Source organism: Micropterus salmoides, unplaced genomic scaffold (assembly GCF_014851395.1).
Source record: "Micropterus salmoides isolate LMB-PRFRI ecotype aquatic unplaced genomic scaffold, ASM1485139v1 Ms_hic_scaffold_4, whole genome shotgun sequence".
Classification (NCBI taxonomy): domain Eukaryota; kingdom Metazoa; phylum Chordata; class Actinopteri; order Centrarchiformes; family Centrarchidae; genus Micropterus; species Micropterus salmoides.
Window position 1 is genome coordinate 13,213,015 of NW_024043372.1, and position 16,979 is coordinate 13,229,993.

Consider the following 16,979-nt stretch of genomic DNA (forward strand, 5'->3'; position numbering starts at 1 on the left):
TGTAGTTTTTGATTATATTTAACTAATTCAGGACTTGTTCAGTTCAGTGGTGCTTTGCTTATACAAACTTAAGAGGCAGATGTCATCCTAAAGTCTCTTGAAGGTCTTCATCATAATGTGATTGACTATATACAAGTACAACACTATATATTATAGCTGCAAAAAATCTTTCTCCGCGCCCCCACACGGCACTCACATAAAAGGCCTCTCTGTCTCAAAGTCCCAGGCTGAATTTAAGTCCCAGACCATCCCTGATTGAAAGAATGTATAAATTAGTGTTTTTCATACTGTTGGTATTACAAGATCCTTAATTTTGAATAAATATGGAATCATGTCTTGGTAATTAATCTTGTGTAATAAGTTTCCTTTATTCCTGATAAGACAAGTATACACAGAAAGGACTGAGATTATCTTCTGTTAAATAGTGTAAAAGCAAAATTGATCCCCTCATGAGGCTGCAGTATCTCAGTTGGGAAGTCTAACAAGTCTTCCTCTAATCCGATTCTTACCTCGCCACAAACCAGAACAAGACAGGCTGAACTGCAGGTGTCCCTTGCCAGCCCTGCCGTCGAGCTCTGCAGGAGATGATTAACGGTGCTGGGTAACTTGCAAATATGTTTTCATTTCCCCTGGTTAAAAATACTTTGAAGGAGGACTTAAATTCCGGGGCAGGGTAGACAGAGGGAACAAAGCCACTCAGCAGTTCTGAGGCAGAGCACCTGGAGCTGTGGGCTGTATTAAATCTGACCTGCACGACTGAGGTCTCTGTCGCTCAGCATGAACATTCAGCAAAGAATGTGGACAAAGGGTTAAATCTGTTAAACTCAAACTGCTTCACTTAAAACTGATCCTGTGTGGACAGTCATGTCATATGTTAGTTTAAGTCATGATGAAAATGTTGTTTGACCTCCCTTAAGTGTTTCTTTGTGTGTGTGGAGCCAAGTGTGTCACTTTGCATTGAAAAGTGGAAGGGACATAAGGGCTCAGATTCGGGGTCAGACGATACAATTAGCTCACAAGACATGATGAAGCACAATATTAGGTTCATGAGAACAAGACAAGAAGTTATTTTAACACTATTTTTGCAGAAATGTTCAATGGAGGGTTTGTTTCTTCTATATTTACATTGCATTGCATGTTTTCTTATTGTGCAAATAAACCTTTGTCAAAGCATTTTCATATGGTAGTTAACATTTCTTATTGCGAGTTATTTTTCAGAACATTTTAACAAATGCTTTCAAAAAGTGGTGGGGCGATGTCCCCAGTGTAAATGACACCTATGACACCTATAAAATGTTGCCATATAAAAGACACTACATGAGCTTTCATGTGATTCTACAAAAGTGGATTTTGTTGTGCAAGCATACTGCAAAGCGAATGTATCCTTCGTCTCCATTTCTGTGCTTGTTCAAAGTTATGCAAATTTGGAAGTAGAGGGTGTTTTTTTTATCACACTGGCTCACACCCTTTGTTTCCTTGGAAACATGAGAATTATGGGTCGGCTAAAAGCCTCTAGGTAGAATTTTAAGGTAGTTTCCTGACTTGTATGAAAAATTTCAGAGAGTCCCATGGCCAACTCGAGGACAAAACACTGTTCCCTTCTCATTGTTTGGTGTCTCACATGCCCCAGAACTGAACAGTAATAATAATTTCAAAATGAGCCATTTTTTCTTCAAAATTATTATTTTTCTTTTTTTCTGACCTGAATAAAACCCAGTGCATAGATTTGTTTGAAGTGGTCACCCCAGGACTTTTTTCACCACCGTCCGACAAAACTATTTTAACCATATGAATGTAAAAAAAAAAAGTTGTTTCTTTACTTTGTTAGTATCATCTATGGTTGTCACTTGTATAATAAAAACACCACTAAAATATTAAGTAAATTACATTTATTTTGCTCCATTCAAAGAAATGTTCTTTTGTGTTTTGCTTCATAGCCAGTGCCTCCCTCTTTTTCTAGAGAAGTACAAAATAAACTTGTTTGATTTGGTGATTATTGCTGGCCCTACACTAAAAGATACAGGATTAACAGAACTGATTTTGTTGTACAAGTACCTCAGCAGTGTACTTCAGTACAGAACTGGAGTAAATGTATCTGGTTACTCTCATCTCTGGCAGAAATTTGGTAAAATGTAAACTTCAGTTCAGTGTGCTTCATGTTCCTCTAAACATAAACTCTCAGTTTCCCTGCTGTGTGGGTCCGCACCATTACCACTCTATCGTGGTAGGCCAAGTACGCACAGTCTGGACAACATGACAGCTATCAAAGATACGCCGGAGATACGCCGGAGAGACAGCGTTTACATCACCATGACCACATGGCACATACAAACACAAACAAGTATTAAGATTAATACGACAGAGAAAAGCTGAATATCATTCAGGCTTACATAAAATCATACTGTGAACATTACTATCCATTACTATACAAAGAAATGTACAGTTTGTTATCCTACACAGTGACCTTCTCCAGTTTGGGGTCATACCCCAGAGAGGTCCAACCACATGTTAGACCTCTTATGAAGAAACTGTTATAAAAAAAGAGAAATCCAAATAGGCAAATTTTGGATCCAGAGGTGTCATGCTGCTCAAACTGTACTAACAACACCATTCACACATATAGAGCAAATTACAGTCCATCGTTTATGACCATATTTTACATCTGGAGTCTCTGAGACTTCAAACAGAAGTGATGCATCATTTTATGTGGCAGACTTTTGAAAACAGTTTTCAGCAGTTTTTAAAATCAGGGAGGTCATTAAGCATCAAGCTCATAAAAACAATAAAGGGCACAGGAAGTCTTATTACAATCAATGCAGTCATAACAAAACTAGCTTGATCATAAAGGCACAATAATATATTCAGTTGTCGAGACATCAAGTCTAATAAAAACGGGCTAAATATCATCAGTACTGTTGATATTAAACTCCTTCCCAACAGTAATGACTCAGTTCATCCACTTGGGGGCAGTGCTAAGCTATGGTCAGAATGATGACGCTTCTGATTTTGTTCAGAAACAACATGGCTCATCGTCAAGTCATACTTGACTAAACCTACAGTTCAGCAGTAATGCAACTTCTTTTGAATTCTGCACACATCTCTCTTCTCATATTGATTAAACTGAACAGAGCACTCTTAATCACTCCATAACATTATTAGAATTAAAATTATTATTTGATTAATGGATAAATCAATTGTCACGGCAATTTCTTTGATCAATAATTATTCATTGCAAATCGTTTTTCAAGCAAAGATACAAAACATTCTCTTGTGTATCTCCAATGTGAAGTTGTACTCTTTTCCTCGTGATTCATCGTAAAGTGAACACTTTTGGTTTTTGGACTGTTAGTTGAACAAAACAAGACATTTTGAAGACCTCATTATGGACTCTGGGGGAATCGTAACTAGCAGTTTGACTATTTTATGATAGTTAAGCCTATAGATTAAATTATTAATCAATTAATTGTTAAACTAATCACCAGATTAATCACTAATGAACATAATAGGCATATTTGGTTGCAGAAATGATGAAAGTGAATTCATAACTGTAGATGAACTGAAGAGGAAATTCAGCAATGCAATTAATTTTCAGTGGACTCCTTTGAGTTTGTTTGTGTCACATCAGCTGTCAGCCACTTTGTGCTGAAAGCAAACGTGCTCTTGCCTGCTGGAGGGGCTGAAAGGTGACTGACGTCAGACCTAGTTGGCATGCCAACTCAGAGAATGGAGCTCACATCTGAAAACAGAGCAGCTGAGGCAATTTTGGTAAAGGGAAACAAAAGAGAAGCTGCACCAATACACCATCTTTTCATGATTTTCACTTTCCACTGTCTGCCAATCCACTGCCTGAGGCTACAGGCTACTAACTTTGCAAAAGGGACTAATAGTGCTGATTTATACTGATATAATCGCCTTGAAAAGGACACTGATAAACTTATTATTAAACTCGGTAGTTTAACAAGATTTTTTAAGGCATACATCTGCAGCAGTTGCCTCCTTCCTCCCCTCCTAGGACACAAAGGTGAAAGTGAACCACAGTTGGAAAGTCTTTGTGAAAATGCAACCCATTGCCATGGTAACACTACAGGGAGTTACCCAGGAAACCACCGTCGTCATGGAGACTGCATCACAAGGTGTGTTCCGCGAGCAGGAGGCGGGACGTCCAGCACGTTCATCCACGCCGTTTTCACGCTGCTGTCGTCACTGCGCACACGACCTCAAACACACATTTATTCACACCACTTTATATTTCATATCCACCACCTGCTCGCTTGGGACGAAATTGTGATGATATTGGAAATTTAACCAAAGGTTATAATGACATTTGGAGTCGTGATCATTTGATTTCCGTTTTATTTAATATAGGCGATATAGGCAGTTCTGAATAAAAATACAATTTTACGAAAAGCTCGACATCTATGATAAGATCTACACCACTGTGTTTGTACCTGAATAATAATCTGAACAAGACTCAGAGTCCAACATCTCGACAGGTTATGATATTAAATATAACCTAAAACAGGCATTCGGCTATATTAATTACCATAGTCTATTCATTAGGCCTACATTACTGGACAATGAAACTTTTCTTCCACGAAGCACAAGACGTCGATGTTTTTTTGTGTTTTTTTGCAATAGGCTGTAATAGACTATTTTACACGTGTATCCCAATCATGAACACAAACAACTTTCGCATAAACATCAAGATATGCAGGCATCGTGTGGCACTATAGCCTACACTGCAAAAATATGATTTAACAAGCCACTACCTTTAAATGTTTTTCTGACTCCAGCTTGTGCCGAAATGAATACTTTTCCTGTGCAAATGTTTTAGGGTCATAATAATACTTTGTTACTCAATGTGAATACCCTACACACTGGAAGCAAATAAAAGGATAAATGACTTGTTAAAACGGACATTTGCGCAGCGTTTATCCACAGATATGGACTGACACATTATGATTGTCTATATAAAAAATATTATAGCTACTGTTTCTTCATGCTCCATTAATGATCCATTCTGCTGTTCCTTTACACGTCTGTGAAGATCTTTTTGATGTTCACGCAGTTCTGGTTGCTTTCGGTGGTGAAGTTGGGCTGTTTGAACGCACTGTTGATGCCCTCCTCTATCACCATGTACTCAGACTTGCTGAGGGACGAGGAGCTGCATGACCGCCTCAGCTCCTCCGATGGGAGGTGCTCACAGCTGCCTGTGTGCACGTACTGTGGGTGCTCCTCTCCATCAGTCTCCCTGTGGTAAAAGTAGTTGAAATTGGACACAATCACTGGCACGGGTAAGGCAATGGTCAGCACGCCTGCTATTGCACACAGGGACCCCACTATTTTCCCACCAATGGTCACCGGATGCATGTCTCCATATCCTACTGTGGTCATGGTGACCACTGCCCACCAAAATGCATCCGGGATGCTGGTGAAACTGGACGAGGGGTCATCTGCTTCTGCAAAGTAAACCGCGCTGGAGAAGAGAATAACTCCGATGAAAAGGAAGAATATGAGCAAGCCGAGCTCCCTCATGCTGGCCTTGAGGGTCTGTCCCAAAATCTGAAGTCCCTTTGAGTGTCGTGACAGCTTAAAAATGCGAAAGACCCTCACCAGTCTGATCACCCTCAGGATGGCGAGGGACATCGCCTGCTGGCCGCTGTTGGGTTCCTTCTCGGCCAGCTCGGTCCCCAAAGTGATGAAGTAGGGGATTATGGCAACGATGTCAATTATATTCATGATGTTTTTGGAGAATGAAGTTTTGCTGGGGCAGGCAAAAAACCTGACCAGTAACTCGAAAGAGAACCATATGATGCACAGTGTCTCTATCACGAAGAAGGGGTCTGTGAACGGGCTTGGCACGTGTGGGGCAGTGCCATTGACAGTGGGTGCCACTGTGGCTTGGTCTCTGTCATCCCGAAATTCCGGCAGAGTCTCCATGCAGAAAATAACTATTGAAATCAAAATAACAAGCACTGAAACGATGGCTATTCCCCTTGCTGGTCCAGAGCTTTCAGGATACTCAAACAAAAGCCAAATCTGCTTTTGGAAATCACGCTTGGGCAGTACGCGCTCCTCTTCTTTTATAAACCCTTCATCATCACGGAATTTCTCCATGGCCTCCTCTCCGAGTTGATAAAACCTGATCTCCTCGGAGAAAATATCAATGGGGACGTTAACAGGTCTCCGTATGCGCCCCCCTGACTGGTAGTAGTACAGGATGGCGTCAAAGCTTGGTCTGTTCCTGTCAAAGAAGTACTCGTTCCTCAGTGGGTCAAAGTAGCGCATCCTTTTCATGGGGTCCCCCAGCAGTGTGTTTGGGAACTGGTTGAAAGTTTTAAGTTGCGTCTCGAAGCGTAAACCCGAAATGTTGATCACCACCCTCTCGCAGCATCCCTGGCTAGCACGCTCATATCGACCCGCCGGCAGGTGAGGCGCCGAGAGCACGGCGGACTCCTCCAGCATGTTTTCCACCGTCATGAAGCCCCTCTCCACCTCGACATAACCCTGGCTGTCGGTCACGTTGCTGCCCCTGAGCCTTGCGGACGAGGGCGACTGGATCACGCTGAAGGTCTGGTCATCCATACAGGTGGTTTTCGGTATGGAGGGGCAAAGCGCGCCACGCCTCTCAACCAAAGCCTACAGCTTTGGAGAGCTGAGGCCGACACCACTTGCATCTCCTCTAACCATCACCTATCTCCGCGCATACACACACTGAAGCACCGCACTCCGATCTGCCTATTTCTTTTTTCCTTTTTACAAACACGCCGACACACGCCCACGGCGCGCATATGTCTGACATACGTCCACCACACGCCCAATCAGAAATTAACTTGACAATGTCGAGCACACGCCTTCATTCAAATTTGGTGGAACAGAAACACTTGATGAAATCACATCCACACCCGTTGGATCCAAGTTGGAATGTTTCTCTGTCAGCTCTCATAGATTGTATGTCACCTTGAATAAACAGACGTGAAGCTATAGATCATCCAGAGCTCTCTTAAGACATTCAATTTCATGCCTGTGTCATTTAAAGCTCAATTAAAATCAAAATCTTATTGAGTCAACTTTAAATAAAATGAAAAACATAACAGAAAATATATTGAAGAGAAAAATCAACGCGTTGGTCAGTCAGACAAATCATGTTGTCACCAGACGCTGCTTCGCTTCTCCCGCAGAAAGTGTCAGGGAAACTGACAACAGATTGCTGCGCTGTGCAAAATCAGACTATTTAAATACTCATTCTTTGTGTCTTATTCTTGTTGTTGAGGGGGTTTTACTCTCCATGGTGCTGAAAAGAAGCGCGCGCCAGCTTGTAAGTGGCTGAGTTTTTGTATGTGCACAGCTCCTGTGTGTGTGGTCGTCTAAAGATGATTTTTCCCGACAATGTTAGCAGAACACAGAAGCCCCGGGATCAGTCACCTCATTTCCACTCGGGGAAAAAAATGCCTTTCACACATGTGTTGATAGAATCGCTTCAAAGAAGCATCTCAAGTGTCGACCTTTGTTACAGCTGTGAGTAATGACGAAAATGCAAAATCAGTGTTTGTAATTCATACTGACAGGCTTCATCAAAGGCCTCTGTCACTGCCTATGGTTTTAGGAACGCATGCACAGGGTTAATTAGTTTAAATAGGATTCAATGCATTACACAAGCTCCTCTTTTTTGACATTTTTATTGTGCCAGTGTGGGTTTTAATTTCAACATGTTAAACCCAAAGGAAAAACTGAGCCTCTTTCTATCCAAATATGGCAACATCTAGTACTCCACTATGAACATACCCCCGAAAATGAAAATCCTCTTAAAGCGGATTGACACTGATCCAAAAAAACTATTAACCTCTTTTGCAGTGCCTGAAAAAATTTGTTCTGGGGCATGGGAAAACCTCTGTCTAGCAGGAATACTGTATATAAAAATAAAAGCAGACTTTAGCAGTATTGTAAAAACTGAGGTAATAAATGATAGTTTATTAGCCTGTGTTTAAAAATATCACGACTAAAAGAACTTTATTTCATTTAACTGATTCATTACTAAGAACCACACTGACAAATGGAACCTCATCATCATCATGTTGGACCTTCCTGAGCAGGACCTGAGACAGGATTTTAGAAAGACCAAGATCTGGAGTCCAAACTGCCCATATACAACCAACTCCTAACAAAATTTTGACTACCATCATAAAAGCTTGAAAGTCTTTTAACTGTTCGATTAGGTACTCTGTACATTTCTCCGACTACATAATGATCAAAGTGCCATTTCAAAAGCTTCTCTACACCGCCACATAGCAAAAAAGAAGAAAAAATAGAGATAATCAGAAGACTTTTTTAAAAACATGGGTAATTTGTGCAACTGTAATGTTAAGATCTCCTTTGTGTCAGACCCCCAAATTCTCAGGCACAATCAAATGACAACCTCCAGGTCTGAAATGTGAAGCCAATGTGGATGTGCTTCAACCTGCGTTCTTTTTCTAATGGCCGTCAGGGGACGACTCCACTGGTTGCAAAAAGAAAGAGTATATTAAAGTCTATGACAAAATGGCCCTATACTTCTCAGTTGATTTATTACCTCAGAAAACAATTTCCTAATGAGTTTATGTTTTCAATCACTAGTGTCAAGTCTTCTTTGAAACATCATGATGTTCAATTTGTAAATTCTGGTCCCATTTTCAGTGAAATAGACAATGAACTGATAAGTCACTACCATGGCAACCTATCAAGTATAGCAACGCGCATCCTTCATCAGCTCCACCCTGATTACTGCTGGTTCCAAAAAACCAAGATGGCAACAGCCCAAATGCCAAACTTGAGGCTTCCAAACACTAGTCCATAAAACAATGTGTGATGTCACAATGACAACGCCCCCTACTTTATGCAGTCTATGGGCGCAATACAGGAAACGATTTCAGTGAACTCAGTTTTATGTACAGAACTGTTCTAGAGTATCTTTAAAATATCTCATTTATTTATTTTACTTATCATTTATAAATTGCACTTATTTCACTTCTGGACTTCCTCTTCTGTCCTTTGCATCTGTGTGATAACTTGGTCATCATTCTCACTCCAGTTTTGTTTCAGTCTTGTCTCCTCTCTGCTGCTGGAGTGAGGTGGAGTGACCTTTCCTTCCTCAATCAGATCTGAGTCTCTCACTATTCTCCACAAAGGCTGAAACTCTATACTTGTTCCAAGTCCATCTTAGATATACATATTTAATAAAAGGTAAATACAAGAGTGCCCAACGTTAAAGCAAAATAAAACAAACATACACAATAGAATAAGTAGTATGCCAATCCTGCCTGATGCAATATTAGCAAGAGGGACACTGGATCCATGACCTAAATTGCTCCAACCCAACAGATTAGAGCTGAAACAATTGGTCGATTAACAGAAAATGATCAGCAACTAGAAAAGTCCAGGGCAGACTGTGTCCAGTGTATATGCATGCGAGCAGTGGAAAGAAAGGAAGAAAGTTTTTTGTATAGTATAGAGTAAGTTTTATTTAAAGATGCATAGAACAGTGTGGTATTGTAAGTGTCCTGGGTTGGTCTAACAAACTTAATAAGGAAACATGACGATAAGTCCAAACTTCTGAACACACTGTAATTTATTTAGAATATTTGTTGTAACACACCACATGAATAAATCCCCTCCCTCTCCCCTCCCAAACAATGAAGAGTTGAATCTCACTTAATTCAGTTCAGTTTAATGTGCTTTATTGGCATGAATGTTTCAGTTACCAATTTTGCCAAAGCAGTTTCCAGCAAAAAGTTTGCATTTCAATATAACGTAACAAGAATTATAGTTGTCCATAGCGGCTTCCTTGCAGTCAAGATGGTGGTGAAGATGGCAAAAACGATGATTTATTCATCTCATATCGTGCCTAACTTTACTGGATCATAACATATCCTTTATGGAATTAATCTGCAGATGCTCTGGTTCAAAATGAAACTTTCTACGGGTCAGTTTTTGAGCCATGACAGAGGCCAAAATGTGGCCTGCAACAGATTAAGTAAGACTTGTTTTTAGCCTAGCCGAGTGCTGGAAATGCCTTTTGTTATGTCATAACACATATCGTGTAATGGTGAATAGTGCCGAAAAGACAAAAGTCTAAGTTTTATGATAGGCTCAGTCAATAAAATAATTTTATCAAAAATTGTGACTCACCGCACCCACACCGCACAGAAAATATTAAGCTGGTGAATCCAGTGGTATTCTAGATTAGCTGCAGACAGATGCAGGCACACATGCAATCAAACACATGATCCACTCCAGGCTTATGCCTGGTGGGATAACTGTAATCATTTAAGTCATTTACTAGAACACATTCCAACCATTCTCTGGTTCCAGCTGCTCCAATGTGATCATTTTGGGCTGTTTCCACTACTTTCCAAAGGATTAACTGATACATTGAGAAAGCAATGGGCAGTTTGTTTTACATTATTAAAGTGCTGATTGGCGAGACAGTACATCGATCCTTCTTGATTCATTATGAACTACCTGTTACTTATGATGACATTTCTTGAAATGCATGACAGTAAATGTACCTTGTAACCTTGGGGTTAAAGACAGACTTATCAATACATCGTCTTCTCCATTGAATTTCAAATGACTGGTGGCAGAGAACTGTGTGGTAAAATGGACATATATAGATTTATGTTGCTTAATCACGTTTTTTGTGGTCTGATTATTTTTAGGTGACTGTCAGCACAACACAGTCATACCTGCTCGTCCAATCCCTGCATATAAATCTGATCAATACCTCTGCAGTGAGAAAATCATTCTGTTATTAAGAACCTCCCAGTACTTGCATCTCAGTTTTGTCTGGGTTTTCATCTCCATGGCAACAAAACATCAAGTGTTCTGTAAAGAGAAAAGGAGCGAAAGGGATAGTAAGTGATTTTAATACACACTTTTTGTAAATTCAGCAAATATTTCCTCACTGTTGACTACCTCTCTGTTTTGCGTGTGGAAGAAAGTTATATGACCAGGCAAGGGCGAGAAACCTCAGCGATTTGAAATTTGGGGGGCAGAGCTTCTGAAGGACCACTGAAGGGAGGGATATATTTGTTTGGCAGTTGAGTTCATAGATCAGCAATCCTTCTGCCGAATCACTTACTCTCCCTTTAAGTTGAAGAAGTTATCGCTTCTGGTCCAACTTGTGCAGGAGCAAGTAAACCAGAGACTATTTTTCACATTCCCACTGAGGAATGAACATGTTACATATCAGGATTAAAAGGAACCAGGCTGTTGTCTTTTGTTTTGACTTGTGTTTTGTTTGTGCATCGACTGCCAGGCCACTTATCTGACACAGAAGAATGGGCTCAGCAAAAAAGGACGGATATAAAGCTTTGACCCTGGGCTGGAGAGACACTTTTATAACGACACTCATTATCAAACAGCCTCCAGTTAAACTTATTAGCTGAAAATAAATTACATTTGAATTCCAATGGGCCATGTAAGCAGTATTTATGCTTGTAAACACAGACTGATTTTGTGTATCAGCTCAGGGTCTGATTTCAGATTCAGAGAAAATGGATAAATGGTCTTCTAGAGCACATTCAGTGAAAGTGCTTTCCCAATTCCATTGTCATGAGACTGAATGCATGTGTACCTCTGTGGGATTAAGAGCAAGAAGTCCCAACACCCTGTTATATTGTGATTCCCATGCAGATGCCATCAATGCGAGAGCATAGTGACTTATTGTCTTTGTAAACACAAGCAACAGCTTTTCCCTAGATATTGACCTTGTTGTGCAATTGCCTGTCCAATCTGACATGCATCCATATATGCTTAATAGAGTTTTTATTCCAAAAGGTCATGCAGTCCATTTTCTCCACAATTTTCTAGCTCATTCTGCTGCCTATATCCAAACCTCTGGAGCTGAAGGCAGCTAAAGATAGACTTTTTATCAGTCTGGGAAGTTAAAAAATGACTTATTAACTCTGGCAGAAGCTGTAATTTTAAGTGACGTTACAAATTACATTGTGCGTCTGGTCTGGAGGGAGACATGGGCATTTGATAAAGTCCCTTCCAAAAGATCATAACTGCACATTTCATTCTTCAACATTGTGTCAGGGGAACAAGGACTGGTTTCCATCACAAATGACAATGCTTGGACTGCTCTTTGAGTAACGAGGAGCAAGGATTTTCTCTGTCTGTTCAGTCTGGCTTGCAGGCACACGCACACACACACACTGGCTGATCAATAAAGGCAGAGAGAGAGAGAGAGAGAGAGAGACCAGTGTCTATCGATCAGTCATGCATTGGCTGTGATCCCTGCCAGCGCAGAATCATTACACATTCACAATGTCCGCTGCCACAACTGTCATGAGTCAAGGTGAAGGCCAAGGTCATAAATAATTTAATAACAATAACAACACTTTTCTTTCCACTATTTCAAGCAGCCAGCCGAGGGGGTTAAATGAGCACCTTGTTATATGTGCACAGTGCACTCAATGCTTGTTTTTTTAGATTAGAAGTGCAACCTTTTGTACTGAACACAAGTCGTATAGAGAGGTGGTTGGGTGTATGGTGAGCACGACTTAAGAGCATTAAGTCCAGCACTTTTGTCTTAAGGACTGAGGTTTGTCTTGTGTGGTTAGCACTTTGATTAGCATTAGGAAAAGATTGTGGTTTAGTTTAAACATTACTACAATAAACACATCCACTCTCGTAACCTTTTCCTAACTTTAATCAAGTTCTTTGAGTACCTGAACAGAGTCATAATAATTATAAAGCGGTGCTCAGACTACAGAAGTTGTGGGTCAATATATCGCAGATTCACCCCATCTGACAATCGGAGAAGAAATCTGGTCTAAGACCTTGTTTGGTACTGATGTTTGGCCCAGAGTATCTGATAATGTGAGGGGTTTAAAGATCCAGTCTTAAACCTCCAGAACTACTTGTAGATTCATTGGGCACTGCTTTTGTTTTTTTTCCTCACTGCAAAGCATTGCCACAGGAAGTTGTTGCAAAACATCAATGGCAATGTTGTTAACATCTGCTTCCCCATGAGATCACATGAGATCACGTGAGGTGGTGCATTGCTCCCTTTGGCACGATAATCTTAAGATCGTGTAGTGTGGGATGCCCAGTTATTTTCAAATCTTGTAGTGTGTGCATGTTTGAGAAAAACATATTGAGTGAGATTCAGTATTTACCACGTTCAACATCCTAGTTTAGCCTGTTAGCATGCCAAACATTGCCAAATTGCATAACACACAAAGTAGAGGCTTATGGGAATGTTATTGGTTTTGCAGATATTTGGTCATAAACCGCAGTATTAGGCAAATTTAAATTTTGAAGTGATGATGGCACCACTTGAAACGTTAACAAGGCAAATTGTTCAAATTTATCCTCTACTGACCTTGAATATCCGTATCAAATAGAGCAGTCCATCCAATAGTTGTCAAGGTACTTCACTTAAAACAAACAATGAAAGTGGGACTGAAGGAAAAGCCAGAGAATCACCAAAGTCATTAACATTCTTCATCTGGGAACCACAGACGTCTGTACAAAATTTTGTGCCAATCAATCTTGTAGACTTCAAGTTATCTCACTCAAACTTTGACTTTCTGATGGTCCTAGATGGAAAGTCAGGGGTTCACCAAAATCATTAGATTTTTTTGTACCACAAATACCTGCAGAACATTTCATGGCAATCCATCTAATAGTTGTTCAGATATTTCAGTTTGGACCAATGTGGTGGACTGACCAAAAGATCGGTGTTGAGATCCATAGAACCATCTGCAACTAATAAAACCTTAACGGTGGTTTATTTGATATGAGCAAATAATGGAAGGGGGAATCAAAGACTTTGTGAGTAAACATTTCACAGGTAATCTGATTAAACCATTTGCCACTTAGCCAACAAGTATGTGTTTTATGTTTATGGTGCACAATATTTGTACTGTTCATGCTAAGATTTTATATTTGAGTTCAGTTAGTCTTCAAGGAAGTGCGAGCAGCTGCCGCCACAGTGATGCATAAAACAAGTGTGACACAGAAGGGACGACAAGGGAATTAAACTCTTTGCTTTAATGTTATGGTTGCACTTCAAAAACAAAGACACAAAACCCAGACAGCACAGACCACTTAGCACTGTATACTAATTAATATATATTTCATAATTGTGTTTGCATATGTGTCACACACACACACACACACACACATACACACAGAGGCACAGACTTTCCAAGACAAACAATTTCTTGCAAATGCAGACAGAGAACACAAAATGAAATTTTTGTACTGAAACACAATTCCCATAACTGAATAATACTTCTGATTAGCATCATCTGACCTTTAACCACACAGGCAGCATCAAATATCAATTTTGAATCAGGGTCATCTCAACTCAAGGCAGGTTCTAATTGACATTTGAGGTACAGTCGGGAGCAAGAGTTGTGCTATCCTAAGGGATGAGACAGAATGTGATCCAAGTATCATAAATTACAGCACCAGATATGGCATGTGACGTAGAGCATGTGTCGTTGCTATTCCGAACGGTATCCCTGCAGTGAAATGTGAAGGTCGTTGGCAAAGAGGAGGGCATATGTTGGGGAAAAGATCCTGCCTCCTGAATTAGAGATCCCTGGGGAGAACACGCTCCCTGGCCCCTGCATGACATGCTGTCACAGTAATAGATTGGTTGGGCTACACAGAAAGACCCCCCTGAGCATTGGAGCATTGCTTTACGTCTGACCTGAGAGGAGTTTTCAGTAGCAGAGAAATCACAGGAATGGTCTTGGATGCTAATAAAGCCTCTTCAATTGATTGTGGACTGAGCTTGGCCATATACTGTATTTTGTCAAAAGGGATTGTAGGCCCTCTGGGATTCACTTCCATTGTTGTTTTTTTAGTCCAAAATCAAAATGAAAGTCAAAACCTGAATAACAATGAGTTTTATAATTGGCATTATCAATGAATGCAGTTTAATCAATTTTGTCTTGTTTTGTCTGACCAATAGTCTAAAACCCAAAGAGATTAAATTTACTAACAAAAGTTAAAGCTGAAAATTCTCACATTTGACATTTCATTTGTGCCAGATAGTTCACAATAAATCTACTTATCAATTAAACAACTAATGATTGCAACTCCAAAATAGATGCTGCATACTTAAAATGGGCAATACTGTAGAATACATATTCTACATACACATATTCAACAGGTAATGATGAGTAGTTGTCAGCATTTGATCAACAGCATAAGCAGTATCAATGTAGTTGGAGAGGAAAAGTAAGTTTTCTTCAAATATGTCTTAGAAACAGCACCCTGCTGCATTTCTTCTGCAAATTATCGGGCTCGCACCTCCGCACAGTAGCCGGCGCGAGAGACATCTTTGAAGTGTGAACCACAGTTTGTAAGGAGCAGATGGGCTGACTAATGTAACTCCTGACTGGAGCTGTGAGTGTCTTGCTGCCAAATCACACTAAGATGGCAGAACGGCTCATTTGGGAATGTAGCAGGCTGCAGCGGGAATCTCCAGGATGGACGGGAGCAAGAACTCAATTAAAATGGTTATCACAATAAACAACACCATGCATATGCTTATTTAATTTTGGTCTTCTCGGCTGCTATCATTGGATTTTATCACTAATACTCCAAGTACAATATCTCCGCTCAAGAACACTGATACAAAAAATGATTCAGTTATTCAGAAGAAGATTTTACTCATGTTGGAGGGATTGCATATTGACAGAAATGTAGAGAGTCATATGCGTTAGTTTCAGCCCTGACATTGTTAGTAAATGCATGTTGATGGTAATACACTTATTGTGCTGGTAAACAGTGCCAAACTGCCATTTAGTGAGAAATCATGTATTCCAGAGTAAAACCCCCAGGAGGCACGCTGACCTTTCCAGGAAAATTCATATGAGAAGAATACACAATGCATCTACTATGAGGGATGAACAAAAAGACAACATTTTTATTAAAATATACTTTTAATGTTACAGGTAAAAAGAGAAGCATTTAGACTGCAATGTTATTGCATGTTACATTCAGTCACACACTTTGATATATTTTAAAACAAAATACTATGATTAAACATTTACAGTTTTGCAACAATTAATGATATGATAAGCACTATAGAAGATTTTCTGGAAAATCAACTTAGACACATGTTAATGGAATAATGAACAGATGAATATGTATACCGCCACACTAAAGGCTATGTGAGGCTGTACTTCAGCAGTGATGATTTCAGCTGAATGCTAACAACAGCATGCTAACATGCTCATAATGACTTGCAGCAGCTATGATGTTTTCCCTGTTCATCATCTTAGTTTAGTGAGTTAGCATGCTACGATGGCAAATTAGTACTAAACATATTTGATTTAGATTTTTATTAGACAGTAAAAAAAATAAATGCATAACAAGATGCCATCAAAGTGACATTATACATTTAAAGCACAGCTAAGTCTGATGGAAATGTCATTCGTTTTGCAGGTGTTTGGTAATAAACAAAATTAATGGAAAAATTTAAATTTTGACCACATTTCATGGCAGTTCATCCAAAAGTTATGAAGAAATTTCACTCAAATATCAACTTCAAGGTGGCACTAGAGGAAAAGTCAGGTGATTTATCGCCCATAGACCTACATCTGATGGAGATTTTGGAACTGACTTTTGTTAAATATTTTGTTGGTTTTGTTTCTGTCTTTCCCGAAGGATCTGGAGTACGAGGAAGAGGATGAAGGTGTTGAAGAAGGAGAAAGAAGGAGGCAAAGGAGAGGAAGTAAAGAATAATGACAATAAGAAATACCAGCAACAGCAGTAGCTTGCCGTTCCTGTAGGTGCAGTTGCCTAACAATACTGTATTCTGTAATAGGCCAAGTAATACTAATATCAGCATGCACAGATGGTGACATCACTTTGATGGTATTTTGGCATGCTAGTGGTAACCATGGTAACCATGGTAAAAGGGGGATCCCTGTTACTCAGTGATGCAGCAAAAATTGTCCTCCCCAGTATTCCAG

General features: G+C 39.9%; 1 protein-coding gene across 1 annotated transcript; it reads right to left on the reverse strand.

The window, feature by feature from the left end:
• Positions 1–4,353: 4,353 nt before the first annotated feature.
• LOC119885512 (potassium voltage-gated channel subfamily A member 3) lies at positions 4,354–6,938 on the reverse strand. Its single transcript, XM_038695581.1, has one exon. The coding sequence runs from the start codon at positions 6,583–6,585 to the stop codon at positions 5,032–5,034; it is 1,554 nt and encodes a 517-aa protein (XP_038551509.1). The 5' UTR covers positions 6,586–6,938; the 3' UTR covers positions 4,354–5,031.
• Positions 6,939–16,979: the final 10,041 nt, after the last annotated feature.

Excerpts from the sequence above, each read along its gene's own strand:
- LOC119885512 (XM_038695581.1), bottom strand. The coding sequence starts at position 6,585 with ATGGATGACCAGACCTTCAGCGTGATCCAGTCGCCCTCGTCCGCAAGG.